The sequence below is a fragment of the Oncorhynchus mykiss genome, chromosome 10 (assembly GCF_013265735.2).
Source record: "Oncorhynchus mykiss isolate Arlee chromosome 10, USDA_OmykA_1.1, whole genome shotgun sequence".
In the NCBI taxonomy this organism is placed as follows: Eukaryota; Metazoa; Chordata; class Actinopteri; order Salmoniformes; family Salmonidae; genus Oncorhynchus; species Oncorhynchus mykiss.
Genome location: NC_048574.1, coordinates 87714748 through 87732247, shown reverse-complemented (window position 1 = coordinate 87732247; position 17500 = coordinate 87714748). Strand labels below are relative to the sequence as shown.

The window sequence follows — 17500 nt, the reverse complement described above, 5'->3', positions numbered from 1 at the left end:
CAGAGAGACAGAGACAGAGAGAGAGAGAGACAGAGAGACAGAGAGACAGAGAGAGAGAGAGAGAGAGAGACAGAGAGAGAGAGAGACAGAGAGAGAGAGAGGGGAAGGGAGGGAGAAGAGGGGAAGGGAAAGGGAGAGAGACAGAGAGAGAGATGGAGAGAGAGGGGAAGGGGGGGAGAAGAGGGGAAGGGAGGGAGAGAGAGAGGGTGATTTGAGGACGCTTTAATCATTTCCAGTGAATGAATTAACGGAGACGCACCAGAGAGGAAGAGGAGCAGCATGTGAAGTGTTAACCTGTGAAAGTGTTTTTCTGAGGTCCATGGTAGAGCCCTAACCTCTGACCTCTGACCTCTCACCTGTAGCTGGTCTGTAGACATCATCATAGCGAACACACACTGAGCCCTAACCTCTGACCTCTGACCTCTCACCTGTAGCTGGTCTGTAGACATCATCATAGCGAACATACACTGAGCCCTAACCTCTGACCTCTCACCTGTAGCTGGTCTGTAGACATCATCAGAGCGAACATACACTGAGCCCTAACCTCTGACCTCTGACCTTTCACCTGTAGCTGGTCTGTAGACATCACCATAGCGAACATACACTGAGCCCTAACCTCTGACCTCTGACCTCTGACCTCTCACCTGTAGCTGGTCTGTAGACATCAACATAGCGAACATACACTGAGCGGTGCTGAGGCCGTGACTCCAGTTGTGGTAGGGCACGTTGCTACGGTAACCACGCCTTACACTCAGAACCCACTGACAGAGACACTGGGGGGAGGGAGGGAGAGGGAGGGGGAGAGGGAGGGGGAGAGGGAGAGGGAGGGGGAGAGGGAGAGAGAGAGACAGAGAGACAGAGAGACAGAGAGAGAGAGAACAGAGTCAAACTCACAGGACCAAAGAGTCAAACTCACAGGACCAAAGAGTCAAACTCACAGGACCAAAGAGTCAAACTCACAGGACCAAAGAGTCAAACTCAAGGGACCAAAGAGTCAAACTCACAGGACCAAAGAGTCAAACTCACAGGACCAAAGAGTCAAACACACAGTACCAAAGTTACACATTAATAACTGTGTGTGTGTGTGTGTGTGTGTGTGTGCGTGCGTGCGCGCGTGCGTGTGTGCGTGCGTGCGCGCGTGCGTGTGTGCGTGTGTGCGTGCGTGTGTGCGTGCGTGTGTGCGTGCGCGCGCGCGTGCGTGTGTGCGTGCTTGCGTGCGTGTGTGCGTGCGTGCGTGTGTGCGTGCGTGTGTGCGTGCGTGTGTGCGTGCGTGTGTGCGTGCGTGCGTGCGTGCGTGCGTGCGTGCGTGCGTGCGTGCGTGCGTGCGTGCGTGCGTGCGTGCGTGCGTGCGTGTGTGTGTGTGTGTGTGCGTGCGTGCGTGCGTGCGTGCGTGCGTGTGTGTGTGTGTGTGTGTGCGTGCGTGCGTGCGTGCGTGCGTGCGTGTGTGTGCGTGCGTGCGTGCGTGCGTGCGTGCGTGTGTGTGTGTGTGTGTGTGTGTGTGTGTGTGTTACCTTGTAGTCGATGTTGAAATCCTGTACCAGGTTGAGATCCAGGAACATTCTAACTGTGGCCTGAGCCGTGGAGTCCTCTGATAGGCCGAAATCAGAGAAGCTGAAGTCCAGGATACGCAGTGATTGGGCAGAGGGGATTTCAGCTTCCTGGTTAGGATGAGAGAGGAGGGATTCAAAAACACATACTGAACATACACAGACACACACACACACACACACACACACACACACACACACACACACACACACACACACACACACACACAGAAACAGATACACTCGTCAGGTATGTGCAGGTATCTGTTAAGAGGTAGTGGTGAGGAGTTCTAGGGGGGAGGGGTCAAGACAGTGGGAAATTGACCTCTGACCTCTAATGATGGTGGTTAATCTGGTTAATCCCCTGGTCTAATCTGGGTTTAGATCAGACAGAGGAGAAACACACCTCAGCAACCATTACACTAATCTGACTGACACCGCTCTCTAGTTTCCTCTGGAGACATCCATCCCTCTGCTGGGGTAGAAGGAGGGAGGGAGAGGGAGGGAGGGAGGGAGGGAGGGAGGGAGGGAGGGAGGGAGGGAGGGAGGGGACACCGCTCTCTAGTTTCCACTGGAGACATCCATCCCTCTGCTGGGATAGAAGGAGGGAGAGAGAGAGAGAAGGAGAGGGGGAAGGGAGGGAAGGAGGGAGGGAGGGAGGGAGGGAGGGAGGGAGGGAGGGAGGGAGGGAGGGACAGGTGGTTATGGGGGGATGATAAGGAGAGAGAGAAATGGGTGGATAGAGAGAGGGATGGGTGGATAGAGAGAGGGAGGGAGGGAGGGAGGGAGGGAGGGAGGGAGGGAGGGAGGGAGGGAGGGACAGATGGGGAAGGGGAGGAGGGGGAGAGGGGGAAGGGGGGGAAGGGGGGGAGGAAGAGAGGGACAGGTGGTTATGGGGGAAGGAGGGGGAGAGAGAGGGATAGAGGGGGAGGAAGAAAGGGACAGGTGGTTATGGGGGGGAGGATAAGGAGAGAGAGGGATGGAGGGGGACCGTGAGAGAGGGATGAAGGGGGAAGGAGGGAGAGACAGGTGGTTATGGGGGGGAGGATAAGGAGAGAGAGAGATGGGTGGATAGAGAGAGGGATGGGTGGATAGAGAGAGAGGGATGGGTGGATATAGAGAGAGGGATGGGTGGATATAGAGAGAGATGGGTGGATATAGAGAGAGATGGGTGGATATAGAGAGAGGGATGGGTGGATATAGATAGAGATTTGTGGATAGAGAGGGATGGGTGGATATAGAGAGAGATGGGTGGATATAGAGAGAGATGGGTGGATATAGAGAGAGGGATGGGTGGATATAGAGAGAGATGGGTGGATATAGAGAGGGATGGGTGGATATAGAGAGAGATGGGTGGATATAGAGAGAGATGGGTGGATATAGAGAGAGATGGGTGGATATAGAGAGAGGGATGGGTGGATATAGATAGAGATTTGTGGATAGAGAGGGATGGGTGGATATAGAGAGAGATGGGTGGATATAGAGAGAGATGGGTGGATATAGAGAGAGGGATGGGTGGATATAGAGAGAGATGGGTGGATATAGAGAGAGATGGGTGGATATAGAGAGAGGGATAGGTGGATATAGATAGAGGGATGGGTGGATATAGAGAGGGATGGGTGGATATAGAGAGAGGGATGGGTGGATATAGAGAGAGATGGGTGGATATAGAGAGAGTGATGGGTGGATATAGAGAGAGATTTGAGGATAGAGAGGGATGGGTGGATATAGAGAGAGATTTGTGGATATAGAGAGAGATGGGTGGATATAGAGAGAGGGATGGGTGGATATAGAGAGAGATGGGTGGATATAGAGAGAGATGGGTGGATATAGAGAGAGGGATGGGTGGATATAGAGAGGGATGGGTGGATATAGAGAGAGATGGGTGGATATAGAGAGAGAGATGGGTGGATATAGAGAGAGGGGTGGGTGGATATAGAGAGGGACGGGTGGATATAGAGAGGGATGGGTGGATATAGAGAGAGATGGGTGGATATAGAGAGAGATGGGTGGATATAGAGAGAGATGGGTGGATATAGAGAGAGAGATGGGTGGATATAGAGAGAGAGATGGGTGGATATAGAGAGAGATGGGTGGATATAGAGAGGGATGGGTGGATATAGAGAGGGATGGGTGGATATAGAGAGGGATGGGTGGATATAGAGAGAGATGGGTGGATATAGAGAGAGGGATGGGTGGATATAGAGAGAGGGATGGGTGGATATAGAGAGGGATGGGTGGATATAGAGAGGGATGGGTGGATATAGATAGAGGGATGGGTGGATATAGAGGGATGGGTGGATATAGATAGGGATGGGTGGATATAGAGAGAGATTGAGAAGGGCAGTATTTCGCTATATTCAATTAGCTGCAGCTTCATCAGATCATCAGATTCTCATCAGATCGTCATAGAAACCTCCAGTGTAACTAGTCAGCTAGTAATCCTGGAAGTGGAGCCAACCTTAGTGATAAATGAAAACCAGTAATAAACCTAAGGGAACAATGGTGAGTTCTAGAACCATCACCAGTAATACACCTAAGAGCACAATGGTGAGTTCTAGAACCATCACCAGTAATACACCTAAGGGAACAATGGTGAGTTCTAGAACCATCACCAGTAATACACCTAAGAGCACAATGGTGAGTTCTAGAACCATCACCAGTAATAAACCTAAGGGAACAATGGTAGAACGCCAGCAGCATACCACCCTGCATCCCACAGCTGGCTTGATTCTGAAGCTAAGCAGGGTTGGTCCTGGTCAGTTCCTGGATGGGAGACCAGATGCTGCTGGAAGTGGTGTTGGAGGGCCAGTAGGAGGCACTCTTTCCTCTGTTCTAAAAAATATCCCAATGCCCCAGGGCAGTGATTGGGGACGTTGCCCTGTGTGGTGTGCCGTCTTTCAGATGGGACGTTAAACGGGTGTCCTGACTCTCTGAGGTCATTAAAGATCCCAGGGTAACGTATCGTAAGAGTAGGGGTGTCAACCCCGGTGTCCTGGCTAAATTCCCAATCTGGCCCTCAAACCATCACGGTCACCTAATAATCCCCAGTTTACAATTGGCTCATTCATTCCCCTGTAACTCTTCCCCAGGTCGTTGCTGCAAATGAGAATCTGTTCTCAGTCAACTTACCTGGTAAAATAACAGATAAATAAATACAATTAAAATTAAACCTTAGTGGTAAATGTAGTAATCGTTAGCTAAACATCTTTGATTGATTCATATAGAATTGGCTGGTGACGCCATTGATATCAAGAGATGAAATTAAAACGGTTCTCGACTTTCAGATTGTAAAGGAAGAAAGCGTCATTTAATGTTCATGCATTATGGAGCAGCATATCCAGCCCCCGGACACACCAGGAAGACCCCCGCCCCTGCTGAGAAACATGCATTGTGGAGTATCCAGCCCCCGGACACACCAGGAAGACCCCCGCCCTGCTGAGAAACACTGAAAAGGGAAAGGAGAGATTGGCAGATTGAGGGAAGAAGAGAGAGAGATAGAAAGATAGTGGGGTGGAAAGAGAGAGAGAGATAGAAAGATAGTGGGGTGGAAAGAGAGAGAGAGATCTGTAGAAATAGGAATAGAGGGCGAGATGTGAGGGAAGGATAAAGAGATGGTAGGATAGAGAGAGGGAAGGATAGAGAGATGGTAGGATAGAGAGAGGGAAGGATAGAGAGAGGGAAGGATAGAGAGATGTGAGGATAGAGAGAGGGAAGGATAGAGTGAGGGAAGGATAGAGAGATGGTAGGATAGAGGGAAGGATAGAGAGAGGGAAGGATAGAGAGATGGTAGGTGTTGGTCTGTTGGTATCAGTGGTTCACCTGCAACGCTCGGATTTCCTCTTGAGCTGCAGTAAGGTGGTAGGACAGAACCTTAGGAGAGGACACACACACACGTCAACATAGCACAGTGAGGTGGTAGGACAGAACCTTAGGAGAGGACACACACACACGTCAACACATAGACTTAAAAAAACACACACACGTTAAGACAGCACACACACAAACACAAATATGTAAACACATGAAGGAATTGTAGAAAAACTGAGTTTAAATGTATTTGGCTAAGTGTCAACGGAATTTCTTAATTCCTATATGTGTTCATTAATTAAAATCACTCAGTCTATTTTATACGAATTTCTAAGATTCTTATTTGCATAAAATAGACAGAGACCAGTCTTATCAAAAATAGATAATAGTATTTATTCTCGGAGCGCGCTGCCATGTAACCACGAACAACAGTTTATATACAAAATATGACGTCACAGGTTCTAGAATGAATCTCCTCCTCTCGACCAGGACAAAGCAGGTTCAACAGTTTATATACAAAATATGACGTCACAGGTTCTAGAATGAATCTCCTCCTCTCCACCAGGACAAAGCAGGTTCAACAGTTTATATACAAAATATGACATCACAGGTTCTAGAATGAATCTCCTCCTCTCCACCAGGACAAAGCAGGTTCAACAGTTTATATACAAAATATGACATCACAGGTTCTAGAATGAATCTCCTCCTCTCCACCAGGACAAAGCAGGTTCAACAGTTTATATACAAAATATGACATCACAGGTTCTAGAATGAATCTCCTCCTCTCCACCAGGACAAAGCAGGTTCAACAGATTCTAGAATGAATCTCCTGTTGAACAAGGACAAAGCAGATTCAACAGGTTCTAGAATGAATCTCCTCCTCTCCACCAGGACAAAGCAGATTCAACAGGTTCTAGAATGAATCTCCTCCTCTCGACCAGGACAAAGCAGATTCAACAGGTTCTAGAATGAATCTCCTCCTCTCCACCAGGACAAAGCAGATTCAACAGGTTCTAGAATGAATCTCCTCCTCTCGACCAGGACAAAGCAGGTTCAACAGTTTATATACAAAATATGACGTCACAGGTTCTAGAATGAATCTCCTCCTCTCCACCAGGACAAAGCAGGTTCAACAGTTTATATACAAAATATGACGTCATCGGTTCTAGAATGAATCTCCTCCTCTCGACCAGGACAAAGCAGGTTCAACAGTTTATATACAAAATATGACGTCACAGGTTCTAGAATGAATCTCCTCCTCTCGACCAGGACAAAGCAGGTTCAACAGTTTATATACAAAATATGACGTCATCGGTTCTAGAATGAATCTCCTCCTCTCCACCAGGACAAAGCAGGTTCAACAGGTTCTAGAATGAATCTCCTCCTCTCCACCAGGACAAAGCAGGTTCAACAGGTTCTAGAATGAATCTCCTCCTCTCCACCAGGACAAAGCAGATTCAACAGGTTCTAGAATGAATCTCCTCCTCTCCACCAGGACAAAGCAGGTTCAACAGGTTCTAGAATGAATCTCCTCCTCTCCACCAGGACAAAGCAGATTCAACAGGTTCTAGAATGAATCTCCTCCTCTCGACCAGGACAAAGCAGATTCAACAGGTTCTAGAATGAATCTCCTCCTCTCGACCAGGACAAAGCAGATTCAACAGGTTCTAGAATGAATCTCCTCCTCTCGACCAGGACAAAGCAGATTCAACAGGTTCTAGAATGAATCTCCTCCTCTCGACCAGGACAAAGCAGATTCAACAGGTTCTAGAATGAATCTCCTCCTCTCCACCAGGACAAAGCAGATTCAACAGGTTCTAGAATGAATCTCCTCCTCTCGACCAGGACAAAGCAGATTCAACAGGTTCTAGAATGAATCTCCTCCTCTCGACCAGGACAAAGCAGATTCAACAGGTTCTAGAATGAATCTCCTCCTCTCCACCAGGACAAAGCAGATTCAACAGGTTCTAGAATGAATCTCCTCCTCTCCACCAGGACAAAGCAGATTCAACAGGTTCTAGAATGAATCTCCTCCTCTCCACCAGGACAAAGCAGATTCAACAGGTTCTAGAATGAATCTCCTCCTCTCGACCAGGACAAAGCAGATTCAACAGGTTCTAGAATGAATCTCCTCCTCTCCACCAGGACAAAGCAGGTTCAACAGTTTATATACAAAATATGACGTCACAGGTTCTAGAATGAATCTCCTCCTCTCCACCAGGACAAAGCAGGTTCAACAGTTTATATACAAAATATGACGTCACAGGTTCTAGAATGAATCTCCTCCTCTCCACCAGGACAAAGCAGGTTCAACAGTTTATATACAAAATATGACGTCACAGGTTCTAGAATGAATCTCCTCCTCTCCACCAGGACAAAGCAGGTTCAACAGTTTATATACAAAATATGACGTCACAGGTTCTAGAATGAATCTCCTCCTCTCGACCAGGACAAAGCAGATTCAACAGGTTCTAGAATGAATCTCCTCCTCTCCACCAGGACAAAGCAGGTTCAACAGGTTCTAGAATGAATCTCCTCCTCTCCACCAGGACAAAGCAGATTCAACAGGTTCTAGAATGAATCTCCTCCTCTCCACCAGGACAAAGCAGATTCAACAGGTTCTAGAATGAATCTCCTCCTCTCGACCAGGACAAAGCAGATTCAACAGGTTCTAGAATGAATCTCCTCCTCTCCACCAGGACAAAGCAGATTCAACAGGTTCTAGAATGAATCTCCTCCTCTCCACCAGGACAAAGCAGATTCAACAGGTTCTAGAATGAATCTCCTCCTCTCCACCAGGACAAAGCAGGTTCAACAGGTTCTAGAATGAATCTCCTCCTCTCGACCAGGACAAAGCAGGTTCAACAGGTTCTAGAATGAATCTCCTCCCCTCGACCAGGACAAAGCAGGTTCAACAGTTTATATACAAAATATGACGTCACAGGTTCTAGAATGAATCTCCTCCTCTCCACCAGGACAAAGCAGGTTCAACAGTTTATATACAAAATATGACGTCACAGGTTCTAGAATGAATCTCCTGTTGAACAAGGACAAAGCAGGTTCAACAGTTTATATACAAAATATGACGTCATCGGTTCTAGAATGAATCTCCTGTTGAACAAGGACAAAGCAGGTTCAACAGTTTATATACAAAATATGACGTCACAGGTTCTAGAATGAATCTCCTGTTGAACAAGGACAAAGCAGGTTCAACAGTTTATATACAAAATATGACGTCACAGGTTCTAGAATGAATCTCCTCCTCTCCACCAGGACAAAGCAGGTTCAACAGTTTATATACAAAATATGACGTCATCGGTTCTAGAATGAATCTCCTGTTGAACAAGGACAAAGCAGGTTCAACAGTTCATTCCAACTCACCAACATGACACACACACTATAACTGGATGAACTCCTGAAGTCTCACCATAATCTATCACTATTTAGCAGACAGTTCCAGATACGGAAACCCTGGAGAGGCTCTCGCTGTCTTATTTAATCGCCACAGAGTTGTAGCTAAGTGGGTTCAAACATAGGTTAATGATCCTCTTTGCTTACTTCAAACCCACAGCACATACCTCTCCAACTAAGTTAGAAAGGTGTTTATTATGTTTTAATTACTCCTTGTTCATGCTACATAATCTCTTCCTTATGAACTAACATTATTAATCAGATATCGTAAAACAGAGTATAAGTTTAATTAGTTCTATTTAAATGTAGATATTGTTTAGTCATTATTCATACAATTCCTATCACTAAGGTGTATGTAAACTTCAGACTTCACCTCTATTTACAGTACCAGTCAAAAGTTTGGACACACCTACTCATTCAAGGGTTTTTATTTATTTTTACTATTTTCTACATTGTAGAATAATAGTGAAGACATCAACACTATGAAATAACACATATGGAATCATGTAGTAACCAAAAAAGTGTTAAACAAATAAAAATATATTTTAGATTCTTCAAAGTAGTGATGCCTTCACTATTATTCTGCAATGTAGAAAATAGTAAAAAATTAAGAAAACCTCTTGACAAGTACTATATATATATATATATATATATATATATATATATATATATATATATAATATATATATTACATATATATACATATATACACAGACAGTCTCCTCCCCCACCTCTTGGGTAACGTCCTGGCTGGCTCGTTGGTACTCTATCCGTTGGACGGTCTGGACGGTCTGCAGGGCCAGGCCGCAGTACACCGCAAAGTCCTCCAGGAGGCGCTCATCATAACGGTTAAACGCCCTGCCCGTCTTCGCCTCGCCAGGGGCCGTGCCCAGTTTGTTCTTCAGCTGGCAGATGGCTGAACAGACAACAACAAACAACAACAACAACAACAGACAACAACAACAGAGGGATGGATGAAAAGTTGTTCATAACTTTATTTATTTATTTAATAACTTCAAACTTCATGACGATTCATGACTCAATCTTATCATGTATCGTCATGACGATATCGCCTTGCCCAGGGCCTGTATTCATGAAGCGTCTCAGAGTGCTGACCTAAGATCAGTTTTGCTTTGAAGAAGACCACATAGACAGGTGGGGGGACCTGATCCTAGATCAGCCCTGCTACTCTGAGATGCTATTGCGGATGTGTTTCTGTGGTGTGGAGATCAGTAGTGGTTAATTCATGGATAGGGGGCAGTATTCGGAAGTTTGGATGAACGAGGTGCCCAAAGTAAACTGCCTGTTACTCAGGCCCAGAAGCTAGTATACGCATATAATTGTATTATTGGATAGAAAACACTCTGAAGTTTCTAAAACTGTTAAAATAATGTCTGTGAGTATAACAGAACTGATGTGGCGGGCGAAAACCCGAGGACAAACCATCCAGGAAATGACATGTCTTTGATGTGAGTAGTATTCTATTCAAAGCCTATTGACTATATAAAGGGTTAGGGCCCAGATTGCAGTTCCTATGGCTTCCACTAGATGTCAACAGTCTTTAGACGTGGTTTCAGACTTGTTTTCTGAAGAAAAAAAAACAAGAATAAGAAGGTGTCCGTTTTCACTGCCACTACTCCTTTGCGTGTGACGGTGTACGCGCCCCTCGTTCTTTTTCCTTTCTATTGAAAACGCTTTTGTCCGGTTGAAATATTAGCGATTGTTTAGATAATAATTGGCAACCTGAGGATTAGTTATAAACATCGTTTGACATGTTTCGACTAACTTTACCGGTACTATTAGGATAAAGAGGGACTTTATCGAACAAAACAACCGTTTATTGTGTTGCTGGAACCCTTTGGAATGCCAACAGATGAAGATCTTCAAAGGTAAGTGATTTATTTTATTGCTATTTCTGACTTTCGTGACTCTTCTGCTGGGTTGTAAAATGTTTGTAAGCTTTTGTAAGCGGGGCGCTGTCCTCAGATAACCGCATGGTACGCTTTCGCCGTAAAGCCTTTTTGAAATCTGACACAGCGGCTGGATTATCAAGACGTTAATCTTTAAGCCGATGTATAACACTTGTATTTTTATGAATGTTTTATTATGACTATTTCTGTCATTTGAATTTGGCGCTCTGCAATTTCACCGGATGTTGTCAAGGTGGGTCGCTAGCGGAACGCCTATCCCAAATTAAGACGGTCTTATCTGTTGTTTGTAGATCAGTGATGGTTAGGACTGTCTATTTAACAACCCTGCTAAGCACCCTGGCTGACGCACTCTAATGCTGCTAATACTCAGTCAGCTAATAGAGGACTTCCTAGTAAATACAAGATGATCTACAGACAAGATTCTCTACAGACTTCCTAGTAAATACAAGATTCTCTACAGATAAGATTCTCTACAGACTTCCTAGTAAATACAAGATTCTCTACATACTTCCTAGTAAATACAAGATGATCTACAGACAAGATTCTCTACAGACTTCCTAGTAAATACAAGATTCTCTACAGATAAGATTCTCTACAGACTTCCTAGTAAATACAATGCTTCCTAGTCATTCAATACTAGTCAGTCAATAAATCAGTAAATAAAGACTGAAGAGCCAGTAATACGCTGGTTTAAGACGCACTGATATCAATATCTCTGCCTTGACTATCAACAACGACTAACAGCGTGACTCTAACAACCACAGAAGAAAAAGACTCCCTACGACTAACAGCGTGCCTCTAACAACCACAGAAGAAGAAGACTCCCTACGACTAACAGCATGTCTCTAACAACCACAGAAGAAGAAGACTCCCTACAACTAACAGCGTGCCTCTAACAACCACAGAAGAAGAAGACTCCCTAAGACTAACAGCATGTCTCTAACAACCACAGAAGAAGAAGACTCCCTACGACTAACAGTATGTCTCTAACAACCACAGAAGAAGAAGACTCCCTACGACTAACAGCGTGACTCTAACAACCACAGAAGAAGAAGACTCCCTACACCAAACAGAGACACCTGCCTCTTTACTGTTGTATGAGGTGTAGTTATAGAATTCATGTTGTTGTTGTCAATGAAATTCTACAGTCAGGTTAAAGTCATATAAACATAGTTAGATAAATAAAGTGAGTTTTATCCGGTCATTGGCCTGTAAAGACAATGCTGCATATAAAGTAGAGAAGATACATTCAGAGAAAGAGGGACGCACCAATGATTTTTCCTGTCTTCCCGTTTCTGATCGGGCAGCAGACCAGACTACCCGTGTGGGGGTCCTGATCGGCGCCGGACACGTTCATTGTCTCCTTGGAGACCAGCACCTGCAGGGCGTGGGTCAGGTCTATGTCCGAGAGGGTGCAGTCTCTATGGAAACACAGAAATATAGTGATGCAACAGTCTCTATGGAAACACAGAAATATAGTGATGCAACAGTCTCTATGGAAACACAGAAAGATAGTGATGCTACAGTCTCTATGGAAACACAGAAATATAGTGATGCTACAGTCTCTATGGAAACACAGAAATATAGTGATGCTACAGTCTCTATGGAAACACAGAAATATAGTGATGCTACAGTCTCTATGGAAACACAGAAATATAGTGATGCTACAGTCTCTATGGAAACACAGAAATATAGTGATGCTACAGTCTCTATGGAAACACAGAAATATAGTGATGCTACAGTCTCTATGGAAACACAGAAATATAGTGATGCTACAGTCTCTATGGAAACACAGAAATATAGTGATGCAACAGTCTCTATGGAAACACAGAAATATAGTGATGCTACAGTCTCTATGGAAACACAGAAATATAGTGATGCTACAGTCTCTATGGAAACACAGAAATATAGTGATGCTACAGTCTCTATGGAAACACAGAAATATAGTGATGCTACAGTCTCTATGGAAACACAGAAATATAGTGATGCTACAGTCTCTATGGAAACACAGAAATATAGTGATGCTACAGTCTCTATGGAAACACAGAAATATAGTGATGCTACAGTCTCTATGGAAACACAGAAATATAGTGATGCTACAGTCTCTATGGAAACACAGAAATATAGTGATGCTACAGTCTCTATGGAAACAGAAATATAGTGATGCTACAGTCTCTATGGAAACACAGAAATATAGTGATGCTACAGTCTCTATGGAAACACAGAAATATAGTGATGCTACAGTCTCTATGGAAACACAGAAATATAGTGATGCTACAGTCTCTATGGAAACACAGAAATATAGTGATGCTACAGTCTCTATGGAAACACAGAAATATAGTGATGCTACAGTCTCTATGGAAACACAGAAAGATAATGATGCTACAGTCTCTATGGAAACAGAAATATAGTGATGCTACAGTCTCTATGGAAACACAGAAATATAGTGATGCTACAGTCTCTATGGAAACACAGAAATATAGTGATGCTACAGTCTCTATGGAAACACAGAAATATAGTGATGCTACAGTCTCTATGGAAACACAGAAATATAGTGATGCTACAGTCTCTATGGAAACACAGAAATATAGTGATGCTACAGTCTCTATGGAAACACAGAAATATAGTGATGCTACAGTCTCTATGGAAACACAGAAATATAGTGATGCTACAGTCTCTATGGAAACACAGAAATATAGTGATGCTACAGTCTCTATGGAAACACAGAAATATAGTGATGCTACAGTCTCTATGGAAACACAGAAATATAGTGATGCTACAGTCTCTATGGAAACAGAAATATAGTGATGCTACAGTCTCTATGGAAACACAGAAATATAGTGATGCTACAGTCTCTATGGAAACACAGAAATATAGTGATGCTACAGTCTCTATGGAAACACAGAAATATAGTGATGCTACAGTCTCTATGGAAACACAGAAATATAGTGATGCTACAGTCTCTATGGAAACACAGAAATATAGTGATGCTACAGTCTCTATGGAAACACAGAAAGATAATGATGCTACAGTCTCTATGGAAACAGAAATATAGTGATGCTACAGTCTCTATGGAAACACAGAAATATAGTGATGCTACAGTCTCTATGGAAACACAGAAATATAGTGATGCTACAGTCTCTATGGAAACACAGAAATATAGTGATGCTACAGTCTCTATGGAAACACAGAAATATAGTGATGCTACAGTCTCTATGGAAACACAGAAATATAGTGATGCTACAGTCTCTATGGAAACACAGAAATATAGTGATGCTACAGTCTCTATGGAAACACAGAAATATAGTGATGCTACAGTCTCTATGGAAACACAGAAATATAGTGATGCTACAGTCTCTATGGAAACACAGAAATATAGTGATGCTACAGTCTCTATGGAAACACAGAAATATAGTGATGCTACAGTCTCTATGGAAACACAGAAATATAATGATGCTACAGTCTCTATGGAAACACAGAAATATAGTGATGCTACAGTCTCTATGGAAACAGAAATATACATTATTTACATTTACCATCAAACACAGAAAAAGTATCTACTGTTGATCAGTGCAAAGCCATCAGTCACAAATACGGTTGAGAAATTCAGGTAACTTTCCCCAAATTCCCATGTTATCCAGAAGACTCGGTTTGGAAGATTCCTGGAATCATGAAGGAATAAGGAGCAAATTCAGGAATCTTCCGACCAGGATTTTTTTGGGGAAAACCTGGAAATCTGGGGATGTTACCGGTATTTTGCCACCTTTGTCCCAATTTAAATATATTGGTATTTGCATGCTTTAGTACACCAAGAAAGTCCCAGGTCAACTAAATCAAAACAATAACAGCAGTTATCTCTTAAACACATGACTATGGTCTATAGAATGTATATATAGCCTGTAACAAAACACACGGCCGTTGATGTAATGACACAACAGTGATAGGAGAGGAAAACCCTTTCTAGAACCTTTGAAAGATCTGGAACTCTGACCCTTGTTCTTCTCCCTCCATATGGACCAGCCCAGAGAAGGAGTTCTAGAACACAACGGAACAGTAGAACACGTCAACAAGGTTCTACGTTTATACAGTTCAGAAACTTCCATAGACCATTAGTAACAACACACAGGCGTGGGAATGGAGGAAAGTCACTCTGGGAACCCACTAAGGGAAAATCCTTGTATTAAAATGATAAAATGATAAAATAATTACACTGGTTCCACCCCCAGGTTCCCCTCCATTTCCAGCAATGTCCTGAAAACACAACACTAGTCTGGTAAATCCAGAATTCAATATTTTTTTTAACTGCTTATCAGTCTGGCCTCCAGCCGATAAACGGGGTTTGGAATGAGACAGAAAATGTCTGGTCCAATCAGCGTTCGCCCAGAAACAATGCGAGTGTTTATGACCAAAACCAGACCAATAAGCGATGTAAAGAAAAAGCAGAGATCATGCTGGACCCACCCAGCTAAAACAATCCTGCAGTCAACTACGAAGAAACAATCCTGCAGTCAACTAAGAAGAAACAATACTGCAGTCAACTAAGAAGAAACAATACTGCAGTCAACTAAGAAGAAACAATACTGCAGTCAACTATGAAGAAACAATACTGCAGTCAACTAAGAGGAAACAATACTGCAGTCAACTAAGAGGAAACAATACTGCAGTCAACTAAGAAGAAACAATACTGCAGTCAACTAAGGAGAAACAATACTGCAGTCAACTATGAAGAAACAATACTGCAGTCAACTAAGAAGAAACAATACTGCAGTCAACTAAGAAGAAACAATACTGCAGTCAACTAAGAAGAAACAATACTGCAGTCAACTAAGAAGAAACAATACTGCAGTCAACTATGAAGAAACAATACTGCAGTCAACTAAGAAGAAACAATACTGCAGTCAACTAAGAAGAAACAATACTGCAGTCAACCAAGAAGAAACAATACTGCAGTCAACTAAGAAGAAACAATACTGCAGTCAACTAAGAAGAAACAATACTGCAGTCAACTAAGAAGAAACAATACTGCAGTCAACTAAGAAGAAACAATACTGCAGTCAACTAAGAAGAAACAATACTGCAGTCAACTAAGAAGAAACAATACTGCAGTCAACTAAGAAGAAACAATACTGCAGTCAACTAAGAAGAAACAATACTGCAGTCAACTAAGAAGAAACAAACGTTATGTTTTGTATTTTATAATCCAGGAAGTTATGGCTTGTGTTTTATAAACCAGGAAGTTATTTGTGTTTTATAAACCAGGAAGTTATTTGTGTTTTATAAACCAGGAAGTTATTTGTGTTTTATAAACCAGGAAGTTATTTGTGTTTTATAAACCAGGAAGTTATTTGTGTTTTATAAACCAGGAAGTTATTTGTGTTTTATAAACCAGGAAGTTATGGCTTGTGTTTTATAAACCAGGAAGTTATTTGTGTTTTATAAACCAGGAAGTTATTTGTGTTTTATAAACCAGAGTAACTGAAAGCTTCAGAGAGATAAAACAAGGCAGGTCATTTGTGATGATATTTTTAAAAGAAGCACAACTTATTTAACACTGTTGCTTCTCACCGACACGTTTAGACTTTCATCCTCCTGGTATAGTTGGGAAAGTTTAGACTAAAAAACAACAGCAGAAAACTGAGATCAAAATCAAACCTTATACATCATATGTCCCACAAGTTATTATATTGATATAAACCTATCTGATCCTTATTTCAGACCTACATAGTAGGGGTTAGGAGCTAGTCTTTAGGGGGTAGGAGCTAGTAGTCAGGGGTTAGGAGATAGTGGTTAGGGGTTAGGGGCTAGTGTTTAGGGATTAGGAGCTGGTGTTTAAGGGTTAGGAGCTGGTGTTTAGGGGTTAGGAGCTAGTGTTTAGGGGTTAGGAGCTAGTGGCTAGGGGTTAGGAGCTAGTGGTTAGGGGTTAGGAGCTAGTGGTTAGGGGTTAGGAGCTAGTGTTTAGGGTTTAGGAGCTAGTGTTTAGGGGTTAGGAGCAAGTGGCTAAGGGTTAGGAGCTAGTGGTTAGGGGTTAGGAGCTAGTGTTTAGGGGCTAGGAGCTAGTGTTTAGGGGCTAGGAGCTAGTGTTTAGGAGCTAGTGATTAGGGGCTAGGAGCTAGTGGTTATGAACAAGGGGTTAGGGTTTAGGGGTTAGAAGCTAATGGTTAAGGGTTAGGAGTTGTGTTTAGGCATTAGGAGCTAGTGTTCAGGGGCTAGGGGAATAGGCTTAGGGTTAGGAGCTAGGGGTTAGGTGCTAGGGGCATAGGGCTAGGGGTTAGGAGCTAGGGGTTAGAGGCTAGGGGCTAGGTGTTAGGTGCTAGGGAAATAGGGGCTAGGGTCATAGGGCAAGGGGTTAGGAGCTAGGGGTTAGGAGTTTTGAGCTAGGGATTAGGAGCTAGGGGTTAGGAGCTAGGGATTAGGTGCTAGGGATTAGGAGCTAGGGGTTAGGAGCTAGGGGTTAGGAGCTAGAGGTTAGGTGATAGGGTTTAAGAGCTAGGGGTTAGGAGCTAGGGGTTAGGAGCTAGGAGTTAGAAGCTAGGGGCTAGGAGCTAGGGGATGGCAGAGTTCTCTTAGAATAGAAACAGTACTGTAATAGGGAGACTGTCTATCATAAAGAACAGGATATGACATCATAGTGGTAGTGACCTTGGGTCTGTCCCTGGCGATGAAAATGGTACAGTACTGAGCCCGTGCGAAAGGCAGGATGGTGGCGGCCATCTTGCCCAGGAGATTCTCCATCGACTTCTGTTCCTCTGACAGCAGCCTGGCCAGGGTCAACAACACCTGAGAGAGAGAGAGAGAGAGAGA

The 17500-nt window shown here is 43.6% G+C and overlaps 1 protein-coding gene across 1 annotated transcript in view; it reads right to left on the bottom strand.

The window, feature by feature from the left end:
• The window catches only part of LOC118966670 (cGMP-specific 3',5'-cyclic phosphodiesterase-like), a 50529-nt gene that overhangs the window by 24272 nt on the left and 8757 nt on the right, over nt 1-17500 (bottom strand). Inside the window, exons 8-15 of the mRNA XM_036989421.1 lie at nt 17339-17476; nt 14667-14734; nt 11969-12120; nt 9500-9684; nt 5370-5420; nt 4579-4584; nt 1512-1658; nt 645-773 (exon numbers count right to left, since the gene is read on the bottom strand). Of these exons, the coding sequence (XP_036845316.1) occupies nt 645-773; nt 1512-1658; nt 4579-4584; nt 5370-5420; nt 9500-9684; nt 11969-12120; nt 14667-14734; nt 17339-17476 (876 nt within the window). The remainder of the gene's footprint in view (nt 1-644; nt 774-1511; nt 1659-4578; nt 4585-5369; nt 5421-9499; nt 9685-11968; nt 12121-14666; nt 14735-17338; nt 17477-17500) is intronic.